The following is a 22,880-nucleotide window of genomic DNA, read 5'->3' as shown; positions in this document are numbered from 1 at the left end:
GGCGTGCCATGTCCCCTCCAGGACCTGTGAGTGATAAATCTTGCTCCTCAAAGTTCCCCGATGGCTTTTGCTGAAGTGGGTCCCACAATCATAATTAAGAACCACAAGGGCTGGTCCAGCCACAACATTGGCTCCAGCCCGGGAAACGTCTGTGGGGCCCAGGTGAGTGCCCCAGGTGAGTGCCCCAGGCATTGCTAGCTGAGAAAATCACTATCCATAGGCTGAGATCCACACAAAACACCAATCCTGAGCACGGGGCAGTTGGCTTTACCTGGTGCACACCTCCAGGGTCACCTGGTACTCCTGATGATGCTGGTCAGCCTCCGGGTCGTCATCATCTGCGGAGGAGGCAGGCCTGGGGGGCTGGTGCAGCTCGGCCTCTGGCTCCTGGAGGCTCACGAGGAGCTGGAAGGCCGGCTTGGCCACTGGGTCCCGCACGTTGTAGGTGACGTCAATCTGGAAGGTGTGGGTAGACTGAGGCTTAGGGGCCCTGGTGGGGGGGGAGGGGAGAGGCGGGCGGGACAGGGGACCGTGGGGGACCGCAAGAATGATGACAGTGACATGAGCAACCGTTCCGGGGACTACTGTTATTCCACTTAGGCTTGAAACAGCGGAAGAGGGTGTAGAGACGACCATCATCCCATTTTTACGCATCTGGAGCCCAGGTGTGTCTGCCTCCAGGGTTCCCCCTCCCACCCACTGTGTTGTCTGGGCTCCCGATTTAGAGATAGGGGAGCTGAGGCCACGAGGGTCTCTAGGCAGACTCACCCTCTGACTGCCTGCCAGAGCCCTTGAGGACAGCCTGCCCCCGCCCAGAGCGCAGCTAAATCCCAGAACCTGGGGACTGGGGCTGCGGGGAGGCCAGGCTGAGGCCAGGCTGGAACGTCCCATTCAGGTGGAGGAACGGAGAATAAACTTGAGCCACTGGGCAAATCCCATGTCGGGGGGCAAGAGGAGGCCTGCTTATGGTCAGAGAACCAAGTTGAAGGTCAAACAGGTTTTCCTGGGGAGGACCCCACACCCAAGGGGACAGGTGCTCCCCTCCCCCGGGCCCTGACTTGGGCAGGGTGGGCTGCATTTTGGGGAGCTGACAGACTGCCCTGGGGTCTCTCTCAGGCACACACATTCCACCCACACAGCCTGGCCTGACACTGGGCTCAGAGCCCCTGCCTGCCCCTCTGGGGGTCCCCGAGGTCCGGATGCCGCTGTGAGCACGCGCTCTCTCTGCACCCTCACCTGCATCAGGCAGCAGCCTTCACCCCTGACACTCACGAACAGCCCCGTGGGGAGGCTGGGGATCTGGAAAGAGAAGACATCGTGATCCCCTCCGCAGACATGCACGGTGGGCAGGCGGCGGGAAGGGCCGCCGTCGCCACTCCCCACCCTCGTCCCGGGAACATGCACCGCTGCTGTCTGCAGGACCTTCTGGTTGGCCCTGTGCAGCTCGAGGGTCTCCTGGTAGTCCAGGTTGGTGGAGGCCAGGGAGACAGTGAGGTTGATGCCACCAGCGTAGGACAAGATGGCATACTCTGGCAAGGCCTGCAGAGCCACACAGGTGTCCTGGGGACAGAGCGGGAGGCTGTCAGCCCCAGGAATGGGGCAGCCAGCGGTCCCTCTGCCCGCGTCCCGGGAGGTCCAGCCCACATTGAGGGCAGCACGGACCCTCTCTGGAGGCCAGGGACCAACGCAGCTGGAATGGAGAGATAATTGGAGCAGACATCCTGGGGGCCCCAGCTGGGGGGCCCAGACAGCAAGTGGGCATCTCCACGGAGGCAGGAACTGGGTCCCTGTCCCAGAGCCAGGTGCATCTGTCCCTCGGGTCCCACCCCCTGCCTTCTCTCGGACAGCAAGGAGCCATCCTGGAACTTGAAGCCCCCAGTGGTTTCCTGGCTGGCTCTGAGCCCCGAGCCAGGACCACAGTGCCTTTGCGCAGACCCAAGCCCCTCCTCGGGCCCCGCCTGGCTTGCCTGAGTGGAGGGGAAGCCCCCAAGCGCATTCCGCTGCTAGGATAGCCACTTCACCACCGGCAGGGCAGTGGCCATCTCTGCCAACAAGGTGTAGGTCAGCAAGGCGTAGGCTGTCATTTCCACCTTAGCCGAGACCACTGCAAAGGAAGAGGCCGGCTGGGCCCTGTCAACGCCGGGACACAGGACCCAGAGCCCAAAGGAGGCACTGAGGGTGGGGTGAGCAGTACCTGACTGAGAGACCCCGTCACTGAAGCTCAGGAACACGTCCTCGTCCACATCCCGGGAACCCGTCAGGCTCCAGTGGGTGACTCCATCCGTGAGGCCAGGACAGGCCAGGGGCCACAGCCCCACTCAGTGCCCAGCCTGGCATCCCATGGTGGGCTTCAGTGCATATGGTCTCAAGAAGAGACATGGGGGACTGGACCCCAGTGTGAGGAGGGTGCTGGGGGAGATGGCTGAGACAGGAAGGGCCTTGGGGCTATGTCTCAGACCTGCAACTAGTGACAAACCCAGCCCCTCCTGCACCCCTGGCAGACATCACTAATCAATGGTCTCCCTCCTGGGAGATGCAGGCCACAGACGTCCCCACTCAGCCCAGGAAGCCACTCCCCACTTGCAAGGATTCTGAGCTCATGTGAGGTGTACAAGGCCCTTAAACCATAGAAAAATCAGCCCTCCCCACTCCCAATCTTGAGCATTTAGTCCTAAATAGACTCTGTCACCCAATTGAGTGGTTTCAGAATTTTGCTTTTTAACTTTTTTTTTCTTCTTAAGCAGTGAAAGCAGTTCTTCAGGTGGCATCTTAATCAGACAGCTGCCTGGGAGGACAGGGTGCGGGGGGTACCAGGGCAGGGAGTTGGCGGGGAGGGGACTCAGTTTTGAGGCATTCCGAGAAGCCACAGCTCGGCCACTGGGGCTCCACGAACACAGCAGGCACGAAGGGTAGTCATTTTGTAGATGGGGAGACTGACACCCCGAAGATGGGAAAGGCTTCCCAAGGCTTAGGCCGCGAAGTGGGGCAGGGTGGGGGCCAGCCGCAGCCTCCCCCGCCTCCCCGGGCCCTGTTGGGGGCTGGTTCCCAGACTGCCTGGGAGATTCTCTACTGGGGTCCCTGGGCACTACCCTCCCCGGCCGGGGCGGGGGTGGTACCTCCTATTTCACAGGGGAGGAAAACGACGCGCAGGCTCAAGCCGCTTCATCACGAAGCCACTGGTTGATGCAATAATGAATGAATAATATAACAAGCGAGATAGTGAGCAAAGGAGGCCTCGCAGTTCCACGCACGTGTTCGTGTGCTGTCTACTGGGGCGCCCTGTGGGCTGGCCCCTCAGCAGGGCCTCTGTGACGGCAGGCAGGCGACACCTACCCCGGGTGATGGCCAGGCTACGGAGCCTCTGCAGGGCTGCAGGGGCTGCGGGGCTGTGGAGCGGGGTCAGCACGTAGGCGGTCAGGGCACTGCTGTAGGGGTCCACCACCAGGGCCGCGCCGGACTCCAGGAAGTGCCTCGCCCTGGCGATGGCGCCCCTCTCCTCCTGCGGGGTGGGGCGGGAAGGGGAGCCCTGGGAGGCTGCTCTGCCCCCACTCCAGCCACCACCCACCCGCAGGTCCCCAGGGTGCCCTTGGGGAGAATGCTAGTCGGTTCACAGCCCCTCGCTTTGCATCCTTCTGGGGCTCCCATCAACTGCAGCCTTGGCTAGCAAACTTCATCCCGTTTATTTTAAGTTGGTGCCAATTTTTTCCAAAAGAAGTCTGGCCAGGACGCCCAAGTGCAGCAGATCACCCCAGAGAAGCTCTGGGGGAAGTAGGCAGAGCCCTGGCTCTGGCTTCCAAGACCCCAGCCCATGCTCACGTCATGCTCCTGGCCTTGCCTCAATTGTTATTTCCTCCGGGAAGCCCACCAACCCTGATCATGTTCCCACCCCCCAAAGCAAGCTGCTGGAGCATAGAAACAGAGTCCACTGTCCAGTGATGGGCTTGGTTCAGAGAAGCTGCCCAATAATACTGGTTAAATGGAAAAATGAGTGATTCGAAGCATTAATGAATTTAGCAAATGGTGCTCCTGTAGGCACAGGTGGAACCATGGAGTTAAGACAACTCTGCTTTAGTGATTGTTAAGATTGCAGAAAGAATGTTCTCCCAAAGTTTTCCGTCTTTCGATCAGGACAAAGCAATGGGAACTGCCCCAAAGCTGTGACGTCAAAATGTACCATCTCCCTCCTGGGGCACGTGCCAGGGTGACAGAGCAGATTCACTGAGCCCCAGGCCTGGCCCACGTGAGTCACGAGCCAAGGGATACCTGGAGCCCCAGAAGCTGGAAGAGGCAGGAATGACCCTCCCCTAGAGCCTCCAGAGGGACACGGCCCTGCCCACACCTTGACTTCAGAATTCTGGCCTCCAGAGCTGCGAGAGAATAAATTCCTGTTGTTTGAAGCCATTCATTTTGTGGTACTTTGTTACAACAGCCCCAGGACACTAATCCAGGGGCCACTATTCAGCCCAGGGCACAGGGGCCTTCAAACTCTCAAGTGAATGAAGAAACACAGGGCTCAGCTCTAAAAAATATGGTAAGGTCAGACTGACCTCAATGTCAATTTATCCAAAACAAAAATCAGAACCAGTGGATGGAGGTGGCCCACCTGGGGAACACCGAGGGGCCTGGGATCCTCAGTCGCAGAGGTGCAGATGGGCAGGAGGTGCCCAACTAGACAGCGTCCTGGGAATCCCTCAGTCCTGGGCCAGTCGGGACAGTTAGTCATCCTAGAGGCAGCTGTATGGTTTGCTAGGCCTGCATAACAAAGTACCACAAACTGGGTGGCTTAAAAAATAGAAAGTTGGGGCCGGCCCGGTGGCGCAAGCGGTTAAGTGTGTGCGCTCCGCTGTGGTGGCCCGGGGTTCGCCAGTTCAGATCCTGGGCGCGCACCGACGCACTGCTTGTCAGGCCATGCTGTGGCGGCGTCCCATATAAAGTGGAGGAAGATGGGCACGGATGTTAGCCCAGGGCCAGTCTTCCTCAGCAAAAAGAGGAGGATTGGCAGATGTTAGCTCAGGGCTGATCTTCCTCACACACACACACAAAAATAGCAAGTTATGTCTCGTAGATCTGGAGGCCACAAATCCAAGATCCAGGTGTGCGCCAGGTTAGTTCCTTCTGAGGGCTGCAGGGGGCTCCGTCCAGGCCTCTCTCCTTCTCCCTGCGTCTTCACATCGTCTCCCTCTGTGCACGTCCCTGGGTCCTAATTTCCCCTTTTCACAAGGACGCCAGTCCTACTGGATCAGGACCCACCCTAACAGCCTCATTTTAACTTAACCATCTCTTTAAAGGCCCTGTCCCCGAACACTGTCACATTCTGAGGTCCCATGGTGGTTATGCACTGAATGTCTGTGTCCCCCCAAATTCACGTGTTGAAGCCCTAACCCCCAATGTGATGGTATCAGGAGGGGAGCCTTTGGAGGTGATTAGGTTTAGATGAGGTCAAGACGGTGGAGCACCCATAACGGGTTAGGGTCCCTATAAGAAGGGGGAGAGACACCAGAGCTTGCTTGCCTTCTCTCTCCCTCCAAGGGCAGGCACCAAGGAGAGGCCATGTGAGGACACAGAGAGAAGGTGGCTGGCCACAAGCCAGGAAGAGAGCCCTCACCAAGAACTGAATGACCAGAACCCTGATCTTGGACGTCCCAGTCTCTAGAGCCGTGAGAAATAAATGCCTGCTGTTTACACCCTCCAGACCACGGTATTTTGTTGTGTCAGCCTGAGCTGACTAAGACAGGGGTTGGGATCTCAGGACACGAATTCTGAGGGAGACACAACTTAGCCCTTTAACACAGGGCAAGGGGCCCCCTGGGCAAAGTGCATGGGGCGTGGAGGGTCTTAGGTCACAGCAAACCTCAAGTACAGCAGTTAAACCTGGATTGTGAGGCCAAGAATTCCGAGAAATGCCACAACTTTCGATTCATCATCAGAGGATTTAGAATTGACACAGAGGTTAGGAATGGAGGGGTCCCTACCCCAGGGGCCAAGATCCGCCAGCAGAGCCCTCACCGCAGGGCACGTGCCACCCCCACCCGGGACAACCTATAGAAGTGAGGATGACCCTCGAGCTCCTCAGGCCCTGTTGGGTCCAGTACCAACTGTCCCCGAAGGTTCTACAGCCTTCCACCAAAAACCTTCCAGAGTCTAACATTTTGTATAGGGCTCCCTGAAGCCAGCACACAGGCCACCGGCCAGGCACCTGATGTAGCCCCAAATGACTCCCCAAATGGGGTGCGGGGGCTGTGGACAGTCCTGGGCGGTCTCATCCTCAGGGTACAGCCCCCCTTATACACACATGCCCCCCACAATTACTGCTGGAACCTCTCACTCTGCTGCTCAGGCTATAAGTTGGATGCTCTGGGACCATTGAAAAGCATGAAAAAACCTCATTAATGAGCGGAAGGAAGGTGTCGAGGAAGAAATAAACCCCGCCAGAAGATAGCCAGCCGGGCCTGCGCAGGAAACCCACCCGCCCGCCCCTCCAGCCCCCGCCCCACGTCTCCCGGGACCCCGGGCTCACCTCCGAGGCAGTGCCCGTCTCCAGGAATGCGGCCACCACGTAGGCGGTCAGCGGGATGGTGCCGTGGACCCCACCTTGCAAGAGGACTCGTGGGCTTCACCCAGAGCCAGAGGGGACAGCTCCCCCCGCCCCGCTGGCCCCAGGCAGCACCGGGGAGAAGCGGGCAAGGCCAAGGCCGCAAAGGAGGCTGAGGGGCCGCTCACCTGGATGTCCTTGTTCAGGACCCTGCCCACGGCCGGGAGGGGGCCGTTCGCCTGCTGCTGCTGGACCATCCAGCCCTTGGCGGCCACCAGCTCCCGCTCGTCGATGAAGATGAAGCTGCAGGCCTGGGCAAAGGACTTCAGGACAAGGGCCGTGAGCCTGAAATAGGATGAGGAGGGGGCTGGGGGTTGCAGAACGGGGTCATCTCCCTTGTGTCCCCTGAGGGCCTGTGGCATGTTCCCCACACCGCCCAAGCCTCCGTGTCCTCATCTGTAGGACGGCGGGGTCCAACAGCTCAATGGAAATGTGCGGGCGACGGAGCCCAGCATCCCTGCCTGGACCCTCCCACCCTGGCAGCACCCAGGTCTGCTCCTCACCTGCCACGCAAGGCCTTTCTGTGAGCTGGTCCAGCCCTGCCTGCCTCTGCCACGTGCGGGAGACCTTCCCTGTTGCCCCTCCACATCCATTCTCCAAGAGCTCCCCAGTCTTGCTGAGAGACCCTGGGTCTTGCTTGGGAACCAGCAGCCAGATGTCTTGGATACTTAAGACCCTCTGTGGCCCTAGCCAGCAACCGTTACGGTCATTCCAGTCCCTAGGCCTGTGAATGGCTTTGGAATGGGCACATTAAATGATGCTGGGAGCAGCTGCAGCCATTTTGTCACCACGAGAGGAGCAGCCACTGTGCTGAGGGAATCTACAGGGACTGAAGGAAAGAACCAGATGCCCTGATGCATTGTGGGGCTATCAGACTGGCCAACACTGGAGGCTCCCCAGCTCTGTGATGTGAGCTGATATTCAGAACTGCTTTTCAGCCAGTTTTCTGTTGCTTGCAGCTGAAAAGTCCCACCAATCCACTAGCTTCAGTTACTCCATCCAGGCTCTTGACACACAGTATTCCCCTCCCTTCTTCACAGAACGAAGTCCCATTTGCCTCTGAATGCTCAGCCCAAGTGTCTCTCCCCAGAGGAAGCCTCGCAGACACCCCTACTGTGGGATGGGCATGCCTCTGTGTTATCATTGTCCATCACTAGCTTTGCAGTCTGTCCCTCACCCACCCAGTCCCCCAGCCCAGCTGTGGCTGGTGTCACAGTGTCCCCTGAGTGAGGGTTGGTGGGACCCAGGAATGAATGATGGAGTGAACAAAAGATGCAGGAGAACCACTGGGTAGAAATCATGGAGCCGAGGAGGACAAACAACAGAAGTGTCGGCATTTGAAACGCCCCAACTCAAGTGGCGTTGGGCTCTGTTCATGTGAATCACCAAAACCTGAACTATTAGCCTTAAAATAACCCAAAGCCCGCATGCACCCACCCCAAGAGTCAGCTGGTCCTGGCCACTCTCTGTCCCAGATCCCTCAAGTCCATCCCCTCCCTCCACCTCCACAGCCCCTGTATCAGCCAGGCCCCCCCATGGCCCCGTCTCCCTGGCCGGTTGCCACCCCGTGACTTGCTCTGCACTCAGCAGCCAGAGGGAAAGTCCAGACACTGGTGTGCAGCAGGGACATGGGGCAAAGAGGGAAGGCAGGTGGAACTCAGGCCACGCAGCTCCCATGAGACTGTGAATTCTGGAAATCCCACATTCTGCTACACTGCTCTCTCTACTTTTCCACTTTGAAAACACAAACGGATAAACAAACCATGGTACATCCTTATAAGGAATTATTATTAAGAGATAAAAAGAAATGAGCTCTCTAAGGGCCGGCCCGGTGGCATAGCGGTTAAGTTCACGTGTTCTGCTTCCGTGGCCGGGGTTCACTGGTTCGGATCCTGGGCATGGACCTACTCACTGCTCATCAAGCCATGTTGAGGCGGCGTCCCAAACAGAAGAACTAGAAGGACCTACAACTAGGATATACAACTTTGTACCGGGGCTTTGGGGAGAAAAAAGAAAAAGAGGAAGATTGGCAACAGATGTTAGCTCAGGGCCAATCTTCCTTAAAAAAAAGAAAAAAAGAAGCTTTCAAGTCACAAAAAGACATGGAGGAACCTTTAGTGCATACTGCTAAGTGAAAGAAGCCAGTCTGAAAAGGCTACATACTGCATGATTCCAACTCTATGATATTCTGGAAAAGACAACACTATGGAGACAGTAAAAAGATCAGTGGTTGCCAGGGGTGAGGGGGAGGTAACGATGAAGAGGCAGAGCACAGGGGAGTTTTAGGGCAGTGAAACTACTCTGTATGATACTGTAACGGTGGAGACATGACATTGTGCATTCATCAAAACCTGTGGAATATGCAACACCAAGCATGATCCCTGATGGAAAGTGTGGCCCTTGATGATGTAGCAATGTTGGTCCATCAATTGTAACAAATGTATCACACTAATGCAAGATGTTAGTAATAGAGGAAACTGTGGAGGGGGAGAGGGAGTATATGGGAATTCTGTCTGCTTAATTTTTCTATAAACCTAAAACTGTTCTGAAAAATAGTCTATTAATTAAACACACCCACAGCCCTCTGTGACTCAGATCTTGGCCACACTCTGCTCTGAGCCATCCAACTGTGTCTTGTTCCTTCCAGAATAAAATCCAAACCCCTCACGCTGCCCAGGCTGTCCCAATCACCCTCTCCTCCTTGCCTGTGCTGTCCCAGCCACACTGGCCTCCCTTCTGTGGCTCAAACTTGACAAGCTCAGTCCTGCCTCAGGGCCATTGCACAGGCTGTTCCTTCTGCCTGGAATCTTCTCTCCTTGGATTTTTACACGGCTCCTCCCTCACCTCTTTCAGGTCACCTCCTCAGGGAAACCTTTCCTGACCACCTCACATAAATGTATCCCCCATTGCTCTATCCCCTTACCTTGCTTTGTTTGTTTTATAGGTACCAGAAATTATATGCCTGGTGTAGTAGTTTCAAAATATCTCCACAAATGTTTGATACTTCTCCTTTTAAGAGGTGGAATTGAATTTCCCCCTCCTTGAGTATAGGCTGTACTTAGTGACCTGCTTCTAAAGAATAGAATGTGGTGGAAGTGACAGTGTGACTTGGGAGATCAGATGATAAAAGGCATCTGTGGCATACTCCTTGTGTCCTCTCTTGGATTGTTCGCTCTGGGGGAAGCCAGCTGCCATATTGGAGGGACGCTCAAGCAGCCCAATGGAATGGTCCTCGGTGAGAATTGAGGCCTCCTGCCAATAGCCATGGGAGAGAGCCAACTTGGAAACAAACGCTCCAGCCCCAGTCAAGCCTTCAGATGACTGCAGCCCCCAGCCAACACCGTGGCTGCAACCTCGGGAGAGACGCTGAGCCAGAAACACCCAGCTGAGCAGCTCCTGAGTTCCCGATCCACAGAAACGGAGGGAAGAGATGTCTGCTGTTTTAAGTGGCTACATTGTGGGATGACTTGTTCCCAGCAGTAGATAACTACTACGTTTCATACCTCTCTCCCTGGGGCAGTGAGCTCCTGGAACCAGGGACCATTTCTTTCTTGTTCTCCTGGGACTGAGAACAGGGTCTGGTCCATAGTAGGCACTCACTGAATGAACGAACGAGTGAACGAATGTACACTGCACACACAGGAACCTGTCTATAATACATCCTGAGTTGTAAGCCTTCCATGCTGGATGGAAGTGTCCAAGTATTTAGGGAGAGGCACAAAGAGGGCATCCATCCTGATGGGTACCCCCAGCACTTCAATGAGCACGCCCACACCCTTATTCCATTGTCTCCTGCCTTCCGGTCCTGAGAGGGATGTGCGGCATGGAAACAGGCTCAGAGAGGTTGAGCAGCTGGTCTAAGGCCACACAGCTCACGCGAGACAGAGCCCGGGTGGATGCTGCTTCCTGCAGCCTTGTCCTCCAGGGTCCTCAGGGAGATGTCCATGTTCAGAGACCAACAGGCCCGTTTCACAGGGTGAGGGGGAAGGGGGCTGCTGTGTGTCACATTTCCATGACCGTGGTGGAACTGGTCCCACTCGAGCTGTGCCTGCGTGTGCCTGGGGCAGGGTGCACAGTGGGTCACCGCTCGCTATTTCTCAGGGCTGCTGGGGCTCAGCCAGCTTTTGGAGGGTGACTCAGTGGCTCCGGGCGTCCCCTGGGGTGGGCAGGGGCCTCTGTTTGCCAGGCTGTGACTGCGGCCTTGTTCCACGGGTTTTCAGCAAGGCCGGGCCCTGGGACAAAAACTGGGACAGCGGACATGCTGCGGGGTCTGGGGGGCTGGGCAGGTCACAGCCTGGGGCCCCTGGAGCCAAGCGAGCGACGCCGCGCTCCGCGGTGCAGGCTCAGCCAGGCTCAGCCCCGCTCCCCGCCCCTGGCCCACCACTGCGCAGTGGACAGCAGCCTAAGAACAGGGCAGTTTCCATGCCCACAGCTACTGCAGGCGCTGTCAGGATGGCACTTTGAGGGAGCCCCCTGGGGACAAGAGTTGGGGGTGCCCCACTTTCTCAGTAAGCACCGAAGTGGACGAGGCAAATCCCCGATGATGCCAGGAACTGCTGTGGTCCAAGGGTCCCAGGGAACAGGACCCAGGTGCCCCCAGCCCTCTCTGACCCTCCCTGCGCTGGCTGCCCGAAAGCCAGAGGGAGCCGGTCGCAAAGGAATCTGGACCCCAGGCCGCTCCTCCTGCACATCCCCCACTGCAGCCTCGAGACGGTGGTCTGGCCTCTCCCAGCCCACCCCTTCCTGCTCGGAGTCACCTCCATTCCTGGGTCCAGTGGGCTTTGAAGAGGCCCAGAGCACCCAGGACCTGCTCCCAAGGGGCCGGAGAGCAGGGGCTCAGTTCCCAGGCACTGTGGCAACAACAGCAGAAAGAGTAACAGTAACTGTCGCCACCACTCCTCAAACCCCCTCCGAGCCCAGGACCAGGCAGCGCTGCCCACACCCCGTCACCCTGGGGATCAGACCCCGAGCGTTCTGGCCACACTGTGCTGGACGGGAGGCTGTGGCTTGTGCCCTGGGGGTGGGGACTCACCACATGCTCCCTGATGCATCCCGCTCCCCGAAAGCGCTGTAGGAGCCATCCTGGTGCCTGTAGGTCAGCTGTCGCTGGTAGCCTGCAGGGCGAGCAGAGGGACAGCCTCCTGGTGAATGGCTGGGCCTGGGCCTGACTATGTCCTACCTGGGACTCCCAAACAATGCCACACCCACATCCAGGGTTCCTGAAACTGACCCACACCCACATCTGGGGACCCTGAAACTGCCCCTCACTCGCTTCTGGAGTCCTTGAAACTGCCCCACCACATCTGGGGTTGCTGAAACCTCTACTTTATTCCTCTTTTGTTTCCTGATTCCTGGTCACACCTGGGCCCTCAGTCATGCCTGGTGGTCAGTGAAATGCACCCTCTCCCACCCGCTGGAGCCAGAGCTCAGTGTGCTCGGAGAACAGAAGGCACCGGAGTGGCCAGAGCAGGGGAGCGAGGCGGAGCGGGAGGCAGGGAGGTCAGGCCAGCCCTGGGGCCTCCAGGGCTGGGCGTTCAGTTTCCTTGTGAGAGCAGCAGGGGGCACAGGCAGGGTGAGCAGGGGCAGGGTGTGGGGCACATATGTCATGGGTGGATTGTAAGGTCTGGAGAGGAAGTGGGGAGACTGGGGGGGCAGGGACCATCCAGCTGAGCAGGATGCTGGGCTCCAATCAGGTGGCGGTGACAGGCAGGGAGGGGTTCTTCAGTAGGTAGAGTGGTTCAGCTGGACAAGGTGTGAAGGAAAGAAAGAAGGATCTGGAGCGCACCAAGGTTTGGGGCCTGACCTACTGGAAGGACAGAGCTGTGTCCACAGAGGAGGGGAAGAGGCAGAAGGACCTCTGCACTGGGTGGACAGTGTCCCCCCAAATTTATGCCCACTCGGAGACTCGAATGGGACCTCACTGGGATAAGGGTCTTTGCAGATGTAACTATGCTGAGGATCTCCTGAGGAGGTCTCCTGGGTTAGGGTGGGCCCTAAATCCAATGACTGCTGTCCTCATGAGGAGAAAGAAGGGGAGACATTTAGACACAGAGGCCTGCGAGGACAGAGGAGAGCGTGCTGACGTGTCTACAAGCCAAGGACGCTGGAGCCCCCAAAACCCTGCCAAGAGAGGGGCCCAGGACAGAGTCCCCTCAGAGCCTCCTCCTGGAACCAGCCCTGCTGACACCTGATCTCAGAGCTCAGGCCTCCAGCCATGAGGAAGGAATTCCTGCTGTTCTAAGCCGCCCGGTTTGTGGTCCTTTGTTACGGCAGCCACAGCACACGAACACCAGCTGGTTTGGTGGAAAACCAGGGGCGGGGGGTTGATGCACACGTCCGGCACGCTGTGGATGCCAGCTTCATAGCCGGGTCAGGCCCCTCCACGCTTCCCTTCCACTCCAGCTCCAGCCAAGGCTAGAAGCAAACCCCAGGGCACCCCAGGACCTTGGGATCAACTGAGCTAACACCCTTGTGACAGAGGAAACCGAGGCACCAAGAAGAGCCAGCCGCACAGGAGGGGCTGTTCCCTGACCCCGGGCCTGACTGACGGTGATGGAAGGTATTCAGTGCTGCCTTACTTATCTCTGAAGTCGCTCAGTGCTGCTTATTTCTGAAGATGTTCAGTGCTACATTATTCAGGCGAAAAAAAAACTGGAAATAGCCCCAACGTGTAAAAGAGGAGAGTTCAGTACATTGAGCTCCACAGATGCATGTGAGGGGCAAATAGTGCAGCCTCGAGAGCGATCACAAACTGAACCCATCCTGAGACCCAGTGATGCCACTCCAGCAATGGCCCCCCTAGAAATCCAGACGTGTGTTCACCAAGCACGCAAGCACAACGACTCACAGCAGCACCATCCGAAAGCCCTGAACCGGAAACTCTCCAGTGCCCATCAGCAGACACACCGACCACGGTCCATCTACACAGAAATAGAGGTGGATGGGCCACAGGCCCCACAGCCCGCTGGACGAACCTCCCCCTAGCGCGGGGTGGGGACACGCTGGAGGAGCCGTATCAGGAGGCACCAGGAATGTCAAAGCTCGTCTGTGTTGCTGGAGGGCAGGAGAGCAAACCCAGAGCCAGCACTGACGGGGTTATAGGGGACTTTCTTTTCTTTTCTAAATGTTTTTTATAATGGTGTTATATTGCACTTATTAAAAAAAAGAAGAAAATCTACTTTTTTTTTTTTTTCTGAGCAAGATTCACCCTGAGCTAACATCTGTGCCAGTCTTCCTCTATTTTGTATGTGGGATACCACCACAGCATGGCTGCCTACGAGTGGTGTAGGTCCACACCCAGGAACCGAACCTGGGCCACTGAAGTGGAGTGTGTGAACTTAACCATTAGGCAATGGGGCCAGCCTTCAAAAGCTACATTTTTAAAAGATGCCGTTCCTCTTCCTGTGGGTAATTACCAGCATTCAGGGCCTTATCCTAGCAAGTGCGGACACCAGGCTCCTGCTGACAGTGACCAGATCAGGCCACCCAGAGTGGCCTCTCTGGCCCACTTCCTTCCCTTCCTCCTATCCACTGCCCGCCTCGCAGTCAAGGCTGCCTCCCTCCCCACACCCTCCACCCAGGTAGTCTCCCCTCAGTACCTAGTACCAGGTAATCAGTGGTCTCCTTCTCCACCTCGGGGCTGAGCTGCTGGGTTTTCTGAAGATACTTCAGGACAAAGACGTTGGGTGCAAAGTGGATCACGTTTTGCTCTCCGCAGCCAAAGGGCAGCCACAGGAGGCTGTTGAGGTGGTTCAGGGTTGGTCCCATGATGTCTCCTGGCCAGAAGGAGAAGAGGACTGGGCTGAGGACTGGCCTTGCCTGGTGCCCTGGCTGTCCTAGAGACAGCTTTCTCCAGAGCCCACCTGTGGCCTAACATCAGCCACCCACCCCCTGACTGCCAGTGCTGCCCCTTGGGACTGGACTGCACCCCCTGCCCACTCAGCCCACCCAGGCCCTCCAGCTTTGGTGGCCACCTGTTGGGCCTCTCCTACACACCTCCTTCAGTGTTCTTTAGTTTTTATTCAGTGTTCTTTCTCTACTTTTGCATTATGTTGAATGCTTTTTGCTTTCTGGCTTTTTAAACAAGTGCATTTAAGGCTATGCATTTCCCTCTAAGTACAACTTTGGCTGCATCTCACAAATATTGATACATCAATCCAGCCATTGTGGTTCCATTCCAAATACTTTTTCTAACTTTCACTATGAAATGTGATTTTCTCTTTAACCATGAGTAATTCGATTTTTTTTTTGCTTAGGAAGATTTGCCCTGAGCTAACATTTGTGCCGATCTTCCTCTATTTTGTATGTGGGTTGCTGCCACAGCATGGCCACCTACGAGTGGTGTAGGTCCATGCCAGGGAACTGAACCTGGGCCACCAAAGTGGAGCATGCCAAACTTAACCGCTAGGCCATGGGGCTGGCCCCAGTAATTAGATTTTTAAAAAAGTTTTCATACATGTATGGTATTGTTGGTGCAGTTTTAAGTTCTTTTTTTCTTTTATTCATAGTCTCCTGTGCTCTCACTCCTTTGGTACTCTCTCTTCCTCTCCTTGGCCTCTCTGCCCCAAACGTTGCAGATGAGCCCCCCAGAACACCTGCTGTCCCTTGATTACAGCTCCCTTCCTTCTTCAGTGTTTCCTCCTGCCCCAATGGGGCTGCCACTGCTCCTGAATCCTCTTCCTGTGGCAAGGCCTGCCTGGCTACTTTCTCATCACCTTCCTCTGGATTTCCCAGCTTCACCTCCACCCTTCCATCCCACTGTGCTGAAGGCACTGGCACACAGGTCCTAGCCTTCATCTCTTCTCCATCCTTGCCTATCTGCCTCCTCCCCTACACTCCTCACTTCCATCTGGGCCACCCACCTCCACAGCCACCTCTGACTTGACCTTCTGCCTCAGAAATCATAAACTCCAACATCTTCTGATCTGGCCACAACCATCAACCTTCACAGGCCCTAGGGCTTCCATCCCTTTGATGTCAGAGAGACCCAAGACCCCCTCATTCAGGTCTGTCTGCCCCCTGGCCTCTCACCCACTCTCTACCCTTCCAACTCCCAATGCTGGATTGATCATACCATCCCCACTTTCCACTCCTGTGCCCAGGCTACAGGAGACAACCCACAGCCCTGGAGACCTCAAGTCAAAGCCTCTTACCCCTGTTCAGCAAATGCTCTGGACTTCTGCCCCTCTCACCAGGACCCCTAGGACCCCCACCCCTCCCCCATGCCTGGCTGATGTCACTTGGCCTTTTGGACTTCTTGGACCTCGCCCCAGACCCACTGCCCTCACAGAGTTCACCAGCTGCCCCTTGGGGTCACCTCACATAGAGCTTGGACTGGGTGGGTCTGGACCCACCTTCTCGGCCAGACTAGGAGCCCCTCAAGGGTAGGGTCGGTGTCACCTCTGGGTCTGCTCCCAGTGCCCATCATAAAGAAACACCCATCACTAGAAGGTGCTCATCAGGTGAGTGCGTGTGTGGCTGGAGGCCTCAGGGGCATAGGCTCCCAGCAAAGCTGAGCCAGGTTGCAGGGCAGACACACCTATGATGGAGGCAGCCATCTGCTCAGAGCCAGGGATGGTGCTGTGTGGGACCCCTAGGGTGAAGGCCTCGCTGTAGCTCTCATCTGCCTCCACCTTCCTCCAGATGCGGAACTCGCCCATGGAGCCCCAGCCAGTGAAGAAACCGAGGAACTGGACCTCTGGTGACCTGGGGAGGGTCCAGGCCATGATGACAGACTCATTGGATGGCTCTGGACCGTGGCCAACCTGGAAACAGAGGCCAAGGCTACTGGACAATGGCAGGAAGCATACGGTGGTGCCCAAGCAGCAGTGACACTTGCTACAGTCAGAGAAACTAGAGGTCACCCCATCCATTACATGGCCAACAAGCATGGCATCTACAAGTTCCAAAGTCACCGGGCTCCCTGGAACCTCTGGGCCTTTGCACATGCTGTTCCCCCTGCCTGGAATATCCTTCACTCCTTGTTTTGCCTGGTGAACTCCTATTCATACTTCAAAATCCAGCTTGGTTATGTCCCTCTTCTAGAAAGCTGTGTTAGCTGTTCCTTTTCTATGTCCCCTTTGCTTGGCCCAGAGGCAGCCCCCCGCAGCCCCTATTTCACCTGCTCACATCCACTTTCTTTCTCCCTGACCACCCATCCTGACCTTTCTCCCAGAACCCCAGGCACTTCCTCCACCACAGCCCTCACGTTTTCTTTTGTAAGCAACTCCAGGCATACTGTGAGCACCTTGAGGCGGTGCCCTGTGCTCACCCCCTCCTCCCCGCCCCCAACAGAGCCAGACACAGAGCAGGAAGCAGCAGATGCCAGAGGAGCATGAGGCTCCTGTGCCCACCCCGGCCAGCCCAGTCGTGCCTGGCTGAGCCCACCATGCCAGCTGACCCAGAATGCTCTGAATTCATCCCAGGAGAGGATCTTAGCCGTGTGTGTGCTGGCCACGGGCTCACCCATCTTGCTGGTGGAGATCCAGGATCTGGTGTTCTGGTGCCCCCCCAGGACGATCTCAATCATGCCCGCGGTGTCCTGAGGCCCAGGGGACAAGGCCACGCAGGCGTCATTGTGGGCTCGCACGGCCACGTCAAAACAGGTGAGGTGCAGGGGCTGCTGCACATACTGGAACTCGTATTTGTTGGGTGTGGAGATGTGGACTCTCTCTGAGTGGAAGAAGGAGAGGGGCTTTAAGGGGGCACCCTCCAGCCTCTGCCCAGAGCCGAGCATCAGGACTGTCAGGGGCTGGTCTCACTGTGGCTCTGCCCGCAGCTCCAGGAGGCACGGCCAGAACAGAGCTGGCTTCACGACAGCTTTGCCAATAGCACACAAAAGATGAAATGTTCACAGGGATAAATCCTACAAAAGTTGTGCAAGACCTGTAGCTGGAAACTGCAAAACGCCGGAGAAACTAAAGACGACCCAGATCAACGGAGAGCTAGACCGCGCTCCTGGGTCAGAAGGCAAGATTGAGAAGACGTTAATTATTCCCCAAACTGATCTACAGAGTAGATGGATTCTCAATCAAAACCCCAGCAGGCTCCTCTGAGGAAATCGCAAAGCTGATTTCAGAATTTATGTGGAAATGCGAAGTACCTAGAAGAGCAAAAACAACTTTGATAAAGAAGAGCCAGCTGGAGGACTCACACCGTCTGATGGCGAGACTTGCTCTAAGCTACAGCAATCACAGCCGGGCAGCACTGGGCTGATGTAGACGATGCTCAGTGGAACAGGATGGGAATACAGAAAAGACCCACACGCATATAAACAGCTGATTTCCAACAAAGGTTCGAAGGCAATTCAATAGAGAAAGGAAAGTCTTTTCCATAAATGGTGCTGGAAACACTGTCCAGATGCAGAAAAATGATCTGTGATCCATAGCTAGCCTGGTCTCCAAATTAACTCAGAATGGATCACAGCCATTTGATAAATGTAAACCCTAACTAGAAAACTTTGAGAAGAAAACGTAGGGTTTGCCAAAGATTTCTCAGATACAACAACAAAAGCATAATCCGTAAAAGGAAAAATTGATAAATTGGACCTCATCAAAATTAAAAACTTCCGCTCTTTGAAAGGCACTATTAAGAGAATGAAAAGATAAGCCACAGACTGTGAGAAGTACCTTTGCAAAGCATTTATCTGATAAAGAACTTGTATCCAGAATATATTTTAAAAACTCTCAAAACTCAATAAATATAAACAACTCAATTAAAAAAAGGTTAAAAGAGCTGAACAGATACTTCACCAAAAAAGATATAATAGCAAATAAGTACATGAAAAGATGCATAACGTCATTAGTCATGATGGAGATGCAAATTAAAAGCACAATGAGATACCACTAGACATTTATTAGAATGGCTAAAGTTAAACAGACTGACGGTGTACCAAGTGTTGGTGAGTATGGGGTGAAACTGACTCTCATCCACTGCTGGTGGGAATGCACAATGGTACTAACCCTTTGGAAAACAGTTTGACAGCTTCTTAAATAGTTAAACATACACCTACCATATGATTTAGCCAGTCTATTCCTAGGCATTGATGCAAGAGAAAGAAAAACACATCACCCACACAAACACTTGTACACGAATGTTAATAGACGCTTCATTTGAAATAGCCCCCAACTGGAAATAACTAAGATGTCCACCCCCAGGTGAGCGGATAAACAGAGTGTGAGGCCTCCATTCAGTGGAAGCCTACTCAGACTTAACATGATTGAGGTATTGATACACACAACACGGATGAATCTCGAAATTATTATGCTGAAAGAAACAAGACAATAAGAGTACATTCTGTATGAGTACCTTCATACAAAACTCTAGAAAGTGTAAAGTATCTATATAGAGAGAAAGCAGATCAGAGGTTCCCCAGCGGCACGGGTGGACAGAGGTGAGGGACTCCAAAGGCAAGTGGCTTTTGAGTTAATGGAAATCTTCATTATCTTAATGGTGGAGATGGTATCACAGATGTACACACATGTGAAAACAGCAAACTGTACACTTAAAATACGCGTGATTTATTGTATGTCAATTACACCTCAATAAACACATTAAAATGTTATTGACCACTTTGAATACAAATATACTCGTCCTAGTGTTTTTTTGTTTTTGTTTTGTGAGGAAGATCATCCCTGAGCTAACATCCATGCTAATCCTCCTCTTTTTGCTGAGGAAGACCGGCTCTGAGCTAACATCTATTGCCAATTCTCCTCCTTTTTTTTTTTTTCCCCCAAAGCCCCAGGAGATAGTTGTATGTCATAGCTGCACATCCTTCTAGTTGCTGTATGTGGGACGCGGCCTCAGCATGGCCGGAGAAGTGGTGCGTCAGTGTGCGCCCGGGATCTGAACCCGGGCCGTCAGTAGCGGAGCGCACGGACTTAACCGCTAAGCCACGGGGCCAGCCCACTCATCCTAGTATTAATTATGATGTACAAAATAGAAACAGTATACAAATGTCCAACAATATTTCCAAATGTTCTATAGTGGTCAAATTATGGGGTACTCATTTGATGGAACATGCTGAAGCTCTTTTGAAATACTGTTTATTTATTTATTTTTAAAGATTTTATTTATTTATTTTTCCCCCCAAAGCCCCAGTAGATAGCTGTATGTCATAGCTGCACATCCTTCCAGTTGCCATATGTGGGACGTGGCCCCAGCATGGCCAGAGAAGCGGTGCGCACCCGGGATCCGAACCCGGGCCACCAGCAGCGGAGCGCGTGCACTCAACCGCCAAGCCACGGGGCCGACCCTGAAATACTGTTTATAAAGGCTTTACAACCAACAACGAAAAGTGCTCAGGGTGGTCTTAAGTGAAAAAGGTAGGATATAAAATCATACAGCTCATGAATGACAGCAATCATGTGAAAGCAAATACTACAAAAGGATTCATCTTTGGAGGTGAATCAGAGGATGTATTTTTCTTTCTTTTTATCAATTTCTAAATTTCCTCTGATACACGGTAGTGCTTTTTCTTTTCCCAATTTTTTTTTTGGTGAGGAAGATTAGCCCTGTGCTAACATCCGACGCCAATCGTCCTCTTTTTGCTGGCCTGGGCTAACATTGGTGCCCATTTTCATCCACTTTATACGGGACGCCGCCACAGCATGGCTTGATAAGCGATACGTCAGTTCACGCCCGGGATCTGAACCTGTGAACCCCAGGCTGTGGCAGCTGAGCGTGTGCACTTAACCACTATGCCCCTGGGCCGGCCCCCCCAATTTTCTTATTGTGGTAAAATAAACATAACATAAAATTTGCCATCTTAACCATTTTTAAGCGTACAGTTCAGTGGTATTAAATACATTCACATTGTGCCAACATCACCACCATCCATCTCCAGAACCCTTTTCATCTTGCTAAACTAAAACCCATTAAACAATAAATCCCTGTTTCCCCCTCCCCAAGCCCCTGGAAGCCACCATTCTACTTTCTGTCTCCATGATTTTGATTACTCTAAGTACTTCATGTAAGTGGAATCATACAATATTTGTACACATGTACTACTTTTTAAAAATGTTTTTAATTTAAACTTTACTGAGATAATTGTGGATTCACATGTGACTGTAAGAAACAATATAGAGAGATCTGTGTACTCTTGACTCAGTTTCCCCCAATAGTAACATCTTGCAAAATTCTAGTACAGTATCACAACATTGATATTGACATTGATACAATCCACTGGTCTCATTCAGATTTCTCCACTTTTATTTGTACGGGGTCCCTCCTGTGTCCCTTTTATCACCACACACACACCCTGCCTTGCCCCCACCCCCAGCAACCACTCATAAGACCTCCATTTCTAAAATTTTGTCATTTCGAAAATGTCATATAAATGGAATAATTTATGTACCCTTTTAGGACTGATTTTTTTCACTCAATCCCCTTCATCCAAGTTGCTGTGTGTATCAATAAAACTATTCCAAGTACTTATTCCAAGGTATGGATGTGCCACAATTTGTTTAACTATTCACCCACTGAAGAACATCTAGGCTCTTTCCAATTTGGGGCTATTATAAACAAAGCTGATATGAACATGCGTGCACAGGTTTCTGTGTGAACGTTAAGTCTTCATTTTTCGGGATAAATGCCTAGGAGAGCAATTGCTGGGTGATATGTTTGTGGCGTATTTAGTTTCTTAAGAAACCATCAAACTGTTTCGAGATACCGCCAGCAGTGGCTGCACCATTTTACGTCCCCACCAGCAACGTGTGAGAGATCCAGTTTCTCCACATCCTCATCACCTTTTGGTGTTGTCACTTTTTTATTTTAGTCATTCTGATGGGCGTGTATTCATAACTCACTGAGTTTCAATTTGCATTTCTCTAATCATTGATGATGTCGAGCATCTTTTCATGTGCTTATTTGCCATCTGTATATCTTCTTTGATGAACTGTTTCTTTTTGCCCATTTTCTAATTGAATTGTTTGTTTTATTTATGGTTGAATTTTGAGAGCTCTTTATATACAGATCTTCCTTAACTTAACGATGGAGTTACATCAGATAAACCCATTGTAAGTTGAAAATATCATAAGTCGAAAATGCACTTAATACACCTTAACCGTGCTCAGAGCACTTACATTAGCCTACAGTTGGGCAAACTCATGTAACACAAAGCCTATTTTATAACGAACTGTTAAATGTTTCATGCAATTTAGTGAACACTGTACTGAAAATGACAAACAGAATGGTTGTGGGTACAGGATGGTTGTACGTGTGTCTGTAGTTCACCCTTGTGATCACAGGGCTGATGGGAGCTGCGCTCGCTGCGCCGCCCAGCGTCATAAGAGATGATCATACCGCATGTCGCTAGCTGGGAAAAAAACAGAACTCAAAATTCGAAGTATGGTTTCTACTGACTGTGTATCACTTTTGCACCATCGTAAAGTCGAAAAATCATAAGTGGAACCATCGTGAGTCAGGGGTCGTCTGTATTCTAGATACTAGTCTTTTGTTGGATGTGGGTTTGGAAATATTTTCTCCCAGTCTGTAGCTTGTATTTCCTCCTCTCAATAGCATATTTTGCAGAGCAAAAGTTTTTCAGTTTGATGAAGTCTGTTTACTAATGTTCCCTTTTATGAATCATAGTTTTTGGTGTCACGTCTAAGGACTCTTTAGCTAGCCCTAGATTCCAAAGATTTTCTCCCATGTTTTCTTCTAAAAGTTTTACAGTTTTATGTGTAGGTGCATGATCCATTTTGAGTTCATTCTTGTATAAGGTGTGATTTTCAGGTGGACGTTCATGTTCATGCCAGTGGATGTCTAATTGCTCTAGCACCATTTGTTGAAGAGGCTCTCCTTCCTCCACTGAATTGCTTTTGCACCTTTATCAAAAATCATTTAAGTGTATATGTGATGTATTGCTATTTAATGAAAAAAAGGAGAAAAAATGTCAGGAAGAAGCCTGTGTCTGGAGTGTGCTGTGGATCCAGGTACCCGTCATGCTGAACACCCTAACAACGGGGAGATGCTTCTCCTAGGGAGTCAGTAGCACCCAGGGCCTCCAGCTCAGATCCCCAGCTCCACCTCTTGGCAAAGCCCACGAGGTGACTGCCCAGTGCCAGGCCCAGCCCAAGCCCTGAGCTGGACAGCTCCTCGGGGAGGGGCTGGACGGGGAAGGGGCAGACCTTCCACAGGCAGCCCAGGCTCAGGTTCTGCCCAGCATTTCCCAGACTTCACCAAGACAGAGGCGTGGACCGGCCCTTCTCTGGCCTCTGCACCCACTGGGCACTCTCTTTCTGTACCGATTTCCTGTTCACAGATCATGTGCAGGTATAATGTCGATTTC

General features: G+C 53.2%; 1 protein-coding gene across 1 annotated transcript in view; it reads right to left on the bottom strand.

The window, feature by feature from the left end:
- CPAMD8 (C3 and PZP like alpha-2-macroglobulin domain containing 8) overlaps window positions 1–22,880 on the bottom strand; it is a 97,262-nt gene that overhangs the window by 5,711 nt on the left and 68,671 nt on the right. The window contains 12 exon segments of the mRNA XM_087443060.1: window positions 272–456; window positions 1,237–1,299; window positions 1,405–1,560; window positions 1,968–2,104; window positions 2,195–2,283; window positions 3,336–3,499; window positions 6,518–6,591; window positions 6,714–6,877; window positions 11,625–11,706; window positions 14,191–14,367; window positions 16,131–16,356; window positions 16,965–17,263. Coding sequence (XP_087299186.1) covers window positions 272–456; window positions 1,237–1,299; window positions 1,405–1,560; window positions 1,968–2,104; window positions 2,195–2,283; window positions 3,336–3,499; window positions 6,518–6,591; window positions 6,714–6,877; window positions 11,625–11,706; window positions 14,191–14,367; window positions 16,131–16,356; window positions 16,965–17,263 — 1,816 coding nt within the window.

The sequence above is a fragment of the Ceratotherium simum genome, chromosome 18, assembly GCF_057802395.1.
Source record: "Ceratotherium simum simum isolate JZ-2026a chromosome 18, ASM5780239v1, whole genome shotgun sequence".
NCBI classification, from domain to species: domain Eukaryota; kingdom Metazoa; phylum Chordata; class Mammalia; order Perissodactyla; family Rhinocerotidae; genus Ceratotherium; species Ceratotherium simum.
The sequence above is the reverse complement of the archived record's forward strand: the minus strand, read 5'-3'. Positions and strand labels throughout refer to the sequence as shown.